The sequence below is a fragment of the Bison bison genome, unplaced genomic scaffold (assembly GCF_000754665.1).
Source record: "Bison bison bison isolate TAMUID 2011002044 unplaced genomic scaffold, Bison_UMD1.0 scf7180017864516, whole genome shotgun sequence".
Lineage (NCBI taxonomy): Eukaryota > Metazoa > Chordata > Mammalia > Artiodactyla > Bovidae > Bison > Bison bison.
The window spans coordinates 2,922,379-2,931,951 of record NW_011495069.1 but is presented as its reverse complement, the minus strand read 5'-3'; the positions used below and the strand labels follow the sequence as shown (position 1 = coordinate 2,931,951).

The 9,573-nt window shown below is 46.6% G+C and overlaps 1 protein-coding gene across 5 annotated transcripts in view; it reads left to right on the top strand.

Moving 5' to 3' along the window:
* The first annotated feature begins 3,180 nt into the window (after window positions 1-3,180).
* Window positions 3,181-9,573, top strand: part of PLA2G2D (phospholipase A2, group IID) — a 9,452-nt gene continuing 3,059 nt past the window's right edge. For 3 of the 5 annotated variants that reach the window (XM_010829953.1, XM_010829957.1, XM_010829956.1), the window contains exons 1-2: window positions 3,181-3,308; window positions 6,717-6,861. In XM_010829953.1, the coding sequence (XP_010828255.1) occupies window positions 3,269-3,308; window positions 6,717-6,861 (185 nt within the window). In that variant the 5' untranslated portion in view covers window positions 3,181-3,268. Of the gene's footprint in view, window positions 3,309-4,110; window positions 4,263-6,716; window positions 6,862-8,616; window positions 8,724-9,573 lie in introns of all 5 variants that reach the window. The other 2 variants (XM_010829955.1, XM_010829954.1) reach the window with 2 other exon arrangements.

The following is a 9,573-nucleotide window of genomic DNA, read 5'->3' as shown; positions in this document are numbered from 1 at the left end:
AGCAAAGTGCAGCTGCTGCTCCTTACCTTGGATGAGGGGTTTCTCCTCACCGCTGCCCCTCCTGACCTTGAACATGGAGTAGCTCCTCTCGGCCCTCCTGCACCCGTGTAACCACTGCTCCTTGGATGTGGAGATATTAAAAAAAAAAAAACTGGATCAAATTTCTGGAGAGAAACAAATACACTGAGAAGACAGACTGGAGAGGATTAATGCAGATTAGACAATGTAAAAGCAAAGGTTATCTATTTATTCTGTTCATTTTAAGCAGCGAAGGTGCAGATGAAGATGATGGTGGGGGGAGTCACCGTAGCCCACATTTGTTGGTTTCTGGCTACTGACGGAGCTCTGTCCCCATATCACCTCATTTAATTCCCACAAGTCTATGAAGCAGGTGCTATGGTAACCAAGCTGGACCCTATGGTGCTTTCTCAGGACACCTGCCCCCACTTGAGTCTTCCACCTGCCTCTCACCTATGAAAAAAAACTTTAACCTCCTAGGTCTTCCCCCAGTTCCAATGAATGCATTTAATCAGAAAAGTAAGAAAAATGCAAAGCCAAAAGAAAACAGTCAAGCAGGACAAAAATAATAATAGTTTAGCCATTAAGCAAACTTGAGGACCTTTAGTTCCTCCTTAAGGGCTGTTCTGAGCCAATCGTATGAACTGTTTCACAGACATCACCACGTGGAAGAAGTCAACTGTATGTAAGCTGTCACAAGCACATAGACCCCAGACGACTGGAACCAGAAGGTTGACAATATTGACCCCTTAGTTCTCTTATCACCAACCAATCATAAGAATGCCCACAGGCTGACCACACACCCCCAAACCCCTTCCCCTCAGCCTGTCTTTAAAGCCTTCCCTGAAAGCCACCATGGGAATTCAGGCCTTTTGAGAAAGAGTTGGACACGACTGAGCGACTGAACTGAACTGAACTCAGCATTAGCTGTCTGGACTGCTTGTTTGGTGCCCTGCAATAAATGATGCTCTTTACTTCACCATGACCTGAAGTCAGTAGACTGGCTTTTCTGGGCAAGTGGACTCAAGTTTGGTTCCGTAACACTCTCACCACCCTGTTTCACGCGTGAGAAAATGGAAGACACGGAGCTGAGCAGCTTTCTCCCGGGAAGCATCTGGAACGCCAGGGAGGCAGCCTGGATTTGGGTCCCAGTTCCTGGCCTCTTTGTTCCATGTGATGCTACATAACCTGTGTTGTGGTCACCATAACATCATCTCTCTGCGGGTGTGTTGCACGCAGCGTGTTGTGTGCATGTGGTCTCTAAACCCCACAGCCATCAGAGGAGAGAGGGATGGTTGCCTCCACATTGTCCACGTTCTGCACATGAGGAAAGCAAGGCTCTTGAGGTCAAATGACTTTCCCAGGGTCCCAAGATGGTAGGAGAAGAAGCTAGAGTTTGAATGTGTTCCCTTTGAACTGTGCCCTGGGACCTCTGGGAACGTCTGGGACAGCAGATTTTGAAGACTTTTTGCAGCATCTATCAAGTCTTCTCTCCCACTAGGGCAAAGACCTCTGGAATCAGCAGAAGTCCTGGCCACTTTTGCTTCTGCCTGATTGAGACCAACTCAGGGGAAAGCTGGGGCTCAGAAGGGTAACCACAGGCCTAGAAGAGTGCACAGGAAGGTCCCACAGTGGTCAGAGCATAAAGGGAAAGAGCATATGGCTACAGAGCACACATGGGGGAGGCATGCCCAAGACTATGCCAGAGAGACTTCATGTATTTGCTGCTTAGTATTTTGCATGCAGATTGCTTTTTCATGTATGAGATGATCAGTTAATGACTGAGTCTAGGAATAAAGGAAAATTAGATTTTAAACAGACAGGGAAGAGGGAGAGGGAGATCACCGAGCCTTGACCTGACTTTTTTTGGGTAGACCAGTTAGCTGGCAGCAAAGAGGTCAGCCTGTGCTCTATGCTCTTGAACAGCCATCTGACAGGCACCAAAGAAGCTCAGTTTCTGCTCTTGTGGACTCTCTGGCAAACCTTAGGGGTTACTGGTAGAGCATTTGCAGCAGACTACCCATTTGTAATGCCAAGCATGTCTTGCCATCAGCACCTCCACCCTAGTTGGGCTGGGTCCACGTCATTTGCCTCATTAGGAGTCCCATTTTAAACTGGGGCAGACCTTCTGCAGGGTAAGTTGTCAACACATGTCAATTGCCTTCAAATTGTAGGTGTGCTTTGACTCAGCAAGCCCACTTCAGGAGTACACCCTATAGAAACGATTCTGGGCAGGGACGAGATTTCATCTCAAAGAGTTCTTTCACTGTCCTGCTGTGTGGTCTAGAATAGTATGATATTGGAAATAACCCATATTCTCAACAATAGGGGATTCTTTAAATGAATGGCATACAAGGCTACCTTTCAAAATGTTTCTGCAGGAGATGACTTAACAACATAGAAATATGTTTAAGTTATTTTAGTAAATGAAAAGACAGACTGCAATGTACTACCTGTAATCTTTACCTAATTTGATCAGGAAAAAGGATATATATACAGAGAGTAATAGAATCAGGATAACATTGACACGAAAATGTTAATGATGGAAACAACTTAAGCACCCATCAATGGATGAGTGCGTAAAGAATATGCCGTTTGTGCATATGTGTGTGTGTGTACAAACATGTTAAAATAGAGAGTAAAATGGTGGTTACAGAAAGTGGGGTTGGGGGAGCTAGGACAAATATTGTATAAGTGTACGAACTTGCAACAAGTAGTAAATAAGTCCTAGACAGTACAGTGAATATAGACAACAATGTTGTGTCATAATCACCAAACTTGCTTAGAGACTAGATCTTAATTATTCCAGCCACAAAGAGAAATTGTAATTATGTAATGTGATAGAAATTCTAGTTATTGCTGCACTAACACAAGATCATGATATATAAATATATCACATCAATATATTGTACACTTAAATTTACACAATGTTATATGTCAATTTCATTGAAAAAATTAATGGTGATGAATGGATTCACAAATGATTTTAAATTGCTTCTAGTTGTTCAAGTTCTCCAAATCTTCTATGCCAAACATGCAATCAAAAACATTTTTTAAAGATATTGAAAATAGAAATAATAAAATTCCGCATTGCCAGAAAAGAGGAAACACAAAGAGCATGGGTGACCTCCAGCAGAGCTGAAGCTGGGAGGGCGGGGGCGAGCTCGGCAGGCAGGGGCCATCTGATATAAGGGGCTGCTGGCTCACAAGGGACTTCCTGTCATTGCCTCCACTGCTCTGTGCTGGGGTCATGGGCCTCTCCCTGCTCTGTGCACTGCTGGTCTTTGCTGGTAAGTGGGGACACCACCCACGGCCAGGAAGGCGGGGAGGGAAGCTGGGATGCCCTGTATCTCTTTCCTAAACTGAGCTGCTGTGCTGATCGTCACTGCCCCGGTACCAGTCCCCCACTATTCGGCCCCCTGCAAGGAGTCGTCAGTGGCTCAATCCCCTGGAACAGTGGCTTCAGTCAGAGAGCTGTGGGTGGCCAAGCTATGTGGCAGGCAAAGGCGGGAAACTAGAAGTTCAGAAACTGGGCTCCAGCTGAACTGACGTCTGTGGTACTTCGGACACAAACTACAGAAATGGATCTGCTCTCCTGTGTCCCTCTGACTAGATAATAGTAATTTCTTACATATGCACACCTCTCCACACTTTTAGGGGACTTTCCTGGTGGCTCAGTCAGTAAAGAATCTGCCTGCAATGCAAGAGACTGAAGTTTGATCCCTGGGTTGGCAAGATCCCCTGGAGAAGAAAATGGCAATCCACTCCAGTATCCTTGCCTGGGAAATCCCATGGACAGCAGAGCCTAGCAGGCTAGAGTCCATGGGGTCGAAAGAGTTGAACATGACTTAGTGATAAACCACTACATTTTTAGAACCCTTTCAGCTCCCTTGACCCTGGGGGTTCTGTGGTCCATTGGGAAATGGTGAAGTTTCCATCTGATCTTTAACAGATCAAATGTTGCAAATCTGGTTGCTAGCAAACTGGAGTTTTTACTTGTTGATCCATCTCAGAATATGTGATATGAGAAAGGATTTGCACTTCATTTTTTAATGTGCTTTATGTTGTTTTGGGGACTCCCAAATTCCCGAGAGGAACACATCAGCAGGGTTACAGTGAAAACCATTAGGAAAACTGCAATCAAGCTGCACAAATTCATCTCGGGATGCAAAGAGGCAATATGGTGTAGAGATGAAATACACAGATGAACCTGCATTCAGATGGTGGCCCATCAGCTTCCGGTGGTATGACCTTGGCCAAGTCCCCCTACCCCTCTATATCCTCATCTGTAAAGTGGGCACAATAACATCCTTTTCATTGGGTTGTTAGAAAGAGTCTAATGAGAAAATATACACAAAACCTTAGCAAGTGTAAGTAACAGTTAGCGAGAAGTAACTTCACACAAAGTGCATGCATGAGTTAGTAGTGACATGGCCCCTGCCACTGTCTCTAACCCTTGGGAGAAGGGGCTCCATCCTCCTAAGCGACAGCTGAGGATGGGAAAAGCAACCAAGGCAGGAATCACTGTTAAGCTAAGTCAGTGTCCTGAAGCCCTCTTGACCACAAGTTGAGCTCCTCGATCCCAAGGACTGGGTTGACCTCACTGTAAAACTGTGAGAAATAAGACCACTGAAAGCACCCCGAATCAAAGCTGAATTTGTTTGCTTGGCGAGGAACAGCTGCAGAATTCAGGCGTGAATTTGCATGGCTACTTCTAAGCTGGAATAGAAAGGTCTAAACTTGGGGTGCACAAGGGGATGGAGGTTCAGCAAAAAGGTGAGATTCCGAATTCAGATCCCTGGCTGGCTTATTGGGTGCACGTTAACTCTCTTGGCCGTGGGCTGTTTCTGGGGCCTTATCACCAAATCTGGGGTTCCAAGGGGCCTGGGGCCATTCCTCAGCACAGTCAAAATTAGTAAGGTTTCTCTTTAACATCTGTACAGCTAGAGCCACCATGGCAGACGAGAGTGGCAATGTGGACTTCCACACACTGGGACATGACCCACCTGCGAGTCCCAGACTCTACCAGTCACTCGTCTAGCTGCAGCCCTGGTGGCTCAGACAATAAAGCATCTGCCTGAAATGGACCCAGATCCGATCCCGGGGTCGGGAAGATCCCCTGGAGAACAGAATGCTATCCACTCCAGTATTCTTTCCTGGAGCATCCCATGGACAGAGGCGCCTAGCAGGCTACAGTCCATGGGTTGCAAAGAGTCGGGCACCACTGAGTAACTATCACTTTCTTCACAAGGCAAGCACCCTGCTTCTGATGGCACCCCCGGCCCACTGCATGAGTTCATCCCAGCCCCAGCTTTCCCTAGTTTAGGGCTCTCCCCTGCTTATTACTCACTTTATTTGAGAGCTTCATTATAACACCATTTACTTGAGGGTGGGGGGTGAGCTTCCAAAACTAGGGTCACCCGAAGGGGCCTCCTCAGCCCAGTCTGTCTGAGACTCTGGGCTCCATCTGTGTTCTTGGTCATCTCCTGAGGTTGCACACAAGTACATTCCAGTCCCTTTCGCATCTCATCTGTTTCTCCCAAATTCTTCCCTGAACTCACTGGCTTAATATATTTTATTTCTCCTCACTCAATATAATGCATTCCTCTCTCCCAACAAAATGAATTTCCTTAATGATCAATTCTCACCAGCAGATATTATGACTGAAGTGAAAAATATTCATGAAAAACATTGATTTCTAAATCATGCTGCTTCCCACAAGAGCCATGCATAGTTTTTTAAAGAGGCTTTTTTAAAAAATGATTTTATTTATTTTATTTTATTTCTGGGAGTGATGGGTCTCCGTTGCTGGGTGAGGTTTCTCTCTAGTAGCGGTGTGTGGGCTTCTCAGCACGGGGGGTTCTCTTGTTGTGGAAGGAAGGTTCTAGGGGGCGTAGGTTTCAGTAACTGCAGCACGTGAGCTCTGTAGTTGTGGCTCCCAGGCACGACAGCTGTGGCGCACGGGCTTAGCTGCTCCTCGGCAGGTGGGCTCTTCCTGGACCAGGGATTGAACTTGTGTCTCCTGCACTGGCAGGAGGATTCTTTACCACTGAGCCACCAGGGAAGCCCCCACACATACTGTTTAATGTGTGGATTCTCTATGGGCTGTGGTGGGAGTCGGGGGTGGTGGGGGGAGTGTCTTCCTACTACAGAATGTGACCCAGAGACAGAGCAGAACCAGACTGCCCTGGGCTTTAATCCTGCTCCTCTGTTTACCAGCTACCATGACCTGGAACAAGTTACTGAGCCTCAGTGTGTTCATCCCTAAAATGGAGATTAAAAACAGCATTTATGGTTCCAGTACTGGCTTCTTAGTTTTCATACATATACCATGATGAGAGGAAACTGAATGGGGAGGTGTATGAGATCTCTTTATATGATCTTGGCAACTTTCCTCTACATCGAGAATAAACCAAAATAAAAGGATTAAAAAAAAAAAGAGTCTCTCATGGAAAGGAAGGAGTCAGTAGGCCTCCACATGAAAAGATCCATGGTAATCAGTTACCAATTGTCATTATATTTCCAATCCATGGTAATCAGTTACCAACTGTCATTATATTTCCAATAGCCGTAGTGTTTGTTGTTACTTTATTATCCAAGGTCATTGGTTTGGCCCAGGCAGAGCAGAGGTGCCAGGCCTGCAGCCCCTGGACTCCCTGAGACTCACGTCCTCTCCTTGCGGCTGGGCTCCTTGGCAGGTGTGGCTCCAGCCGAGGCCGACATGCTGGACCTGAACGAGATGGTCAGACAAGTGACGGGGAAGATCCCCATCTTCTTCTATTCATCCTATGGCTGTTACTGCGGAATTGGTGGCCAAGGCCAACCCAGAGATGCCACAGACTGGTAATGCCTCCCAATCACGCTCTGCCTCTCCCCAGGGACCCTCCCCTTTTCCCTCCTGCTTCTTCTCCATCCATTTATTCATTTGGTGCCATGTGCTGTTGAAGCCTAGCCTGAAGGAATTTGAGCATTACCTTGCTAGCATGTGAAGCGAGCACAATTGTGCAGTAGTTTGAACATTCTTCGGCATTGCCTTTCCTTGGGATCAGAACGAAACCTGACTTTTTCAGTCCTGTGGCCACTGCTGTTTTCCAAATTTCCCTGCCTTATTGAGTGTAGTACTTTTACAGCATCATCTTTTAGGGTTTGAAAGAGCTCAACTGGAATTCCATCACTTCCAATAGCTTTGTTCCTAGTAATGCTTCCTAAGGCCTGTTTGACGTCACACAACAGGATGTCTGGCTGTAGGTCAGTGATCACACTATGGTGGTTATCCAGGTTATTAAGTCCTTTTTTGTATAGTTCTTCTGTGTATTCTTGCCACGTCTTCTTAATCTCTTTCACTTCTGTTAGGTCCATACCATTTCTGTCCTTTATTGTGCCCATCTTTGCATGCAATATTCCCATGGTGTCTCCAATTTTGTTGATGAGATCTCTAGTCCTTCATATTCTGTTGTTTTCCTCTATTTCTTTGCATTGATCACTGAGGAAGGCTTTCTTATCTCTCTTTGTTCTTTCTGGAACTCTGCATTGATTTGGAAATATCTTTCCCTTTGTCTTTTGCCTTTCGCTTCTCTTCTTTTCTCAGCTATTTGTAAGGTATCCTCAGACAACTATTTTACTTTCTTACATATCTTTTTCTTTGGGATGATTTTGGTTACCACCTCCTGTATAATGTTCCGAACCACAGCCCATAGCTGTTCTTCAAGGCACTGTGTCTATCAGATCGAATCCCTTGAATCTATTAATCACCTCCACTGTATAATCACAAGGGATTTGATTTAGGTCTTACCTGAATGTTCTCATATTTTTCCCTGCTAGGAACTCCACTGAGCTCCGATCCAGCCCCAGCCCTTCTGGAGGGTTCCTCAGACTTTCTGAAATCTGTCTTGCACCCTCAACCCCAAACTAGTTAGAAGAGCCACAGACACTTCCCACTGCCGTTGAACATTGTTTTTAAAAAAGTCCCACTTCATTTTGCCATGATCTCACTGGTTTTCACAGCAACCCAGGGATCTGCCAGAGGAGGGATGAGAGCCAGCCAGGCCCGAGGCCAGCACCCTCACCCACCACATACAGGCTGTATGATCCTGGGCCTGTGGCCTGACCGCCCAGAGCCTCAGTTTCCTCATTTGTGCAATGGGGATAATGCTAGTACCTCTATCCCAGAGTGGCCAAAAGGATTAAGAGAGAATTCCTAGGTAGAGCAGGTGCCTGGTACACAGGAGGGAATCTTCCTCATAGTTCAGATGGTAAACAATCTTCCTGCAATGCTGGAGACCTGGGTTAGATTCCTGGGTCAGGAAGATCCCCTGGAGAAGGAAATGGCAACCCCCCCCAGTATTCTTGCCTGGAGAATCACATGGACAGAGGATCCTGGCGGGCTACGGTCCATGGGTTCGCAAGAGTCAGACACTCCTTAGAGACTAAACCACCACCTGGTACACAGGAAGCACTCGAGAAGTTTTAGCTAGAAAGAAGACTAGACCCTGCAGGCCTTGACTTCCGAGGTGGACACGCAGTTTCTGCTCTGGGGCAGGGGCAACATGAGACTCAAGTCAGCCAAGGACTCACCTACCTCCTGTCCTCTCCTGCCAGGTGCTGCTATGACCACAACTGCTGCTACGGTTACCTGACACCCCACAACTGTGACTACCTCTACGACCACTATGACTACACCTTTTTCCAGGGGAATGTCCAGTGTTGTGAGTGCCTGGGCCTCAGGGTTGGAGTAGGAGGCTGAGCAAAGGAGTTACCGCACACATTGCTTTCGTATGCTGTGTGACAAAGCACAAGCTGCTCAGCCTCTCTGTTTTTCTCATATATCCAGTTCAATATCTGGGCTGTGAAGGAGAGGCAGCAATAGGGGTAGAAGTACGGAGAGGTCCCACAGGGACTTTGACCCCTTTAGGATCTGGAAGGCTGCCAGACCTCAGCTTAGATCCCAGACCCACCACTGACCAGCTGTGTGACCTTGAACACTTTGCTTAACTTCTCTGAACCTCAGGATCCTCCTCTGGAAACTCAGGATAACAGCATTCTGCTCCATAAAGTTAATTTAAAAACTAAAATAGGAGGAGACATAAGGTGCCCTGCAGATGCATGCTTGAATAATCACTCAGGCTACCAAGGTTCAGTTCAGTTCAGTCACTCAGTCATGTCTGACTCTTCGTGACCCCATGAACCACAGCACACCTGGCCTCGCTGTCCATCACCAACTTCTGGAGTTTACTCAAACTCAAGTCCATTGAGTAGGTGATGCCATCCAACCATCTCATCCTCTGTCATCCCCTTCTCCTCCTGCCTTCAATCTTTCCCAGCATCAGGGTCTTTTCAATGAGTCAGTTCTACATATCAGGTGGCCACGGTTTGGAGTTTCAGCTTCAGCATCAGTCCTTCCAATGAATATTCAGGACTGATTTCGTTTAGGATGGACTGGTTGGTTCTCCTTGCAGTCCAAGTGACTCTCAAGAGTCTTCTCCAACACCACAGTTCAAAAGCATCAAGTCTTCTGTGCTCAGCTTTCTTTATAGTCCAACTCTCACATCCATACAT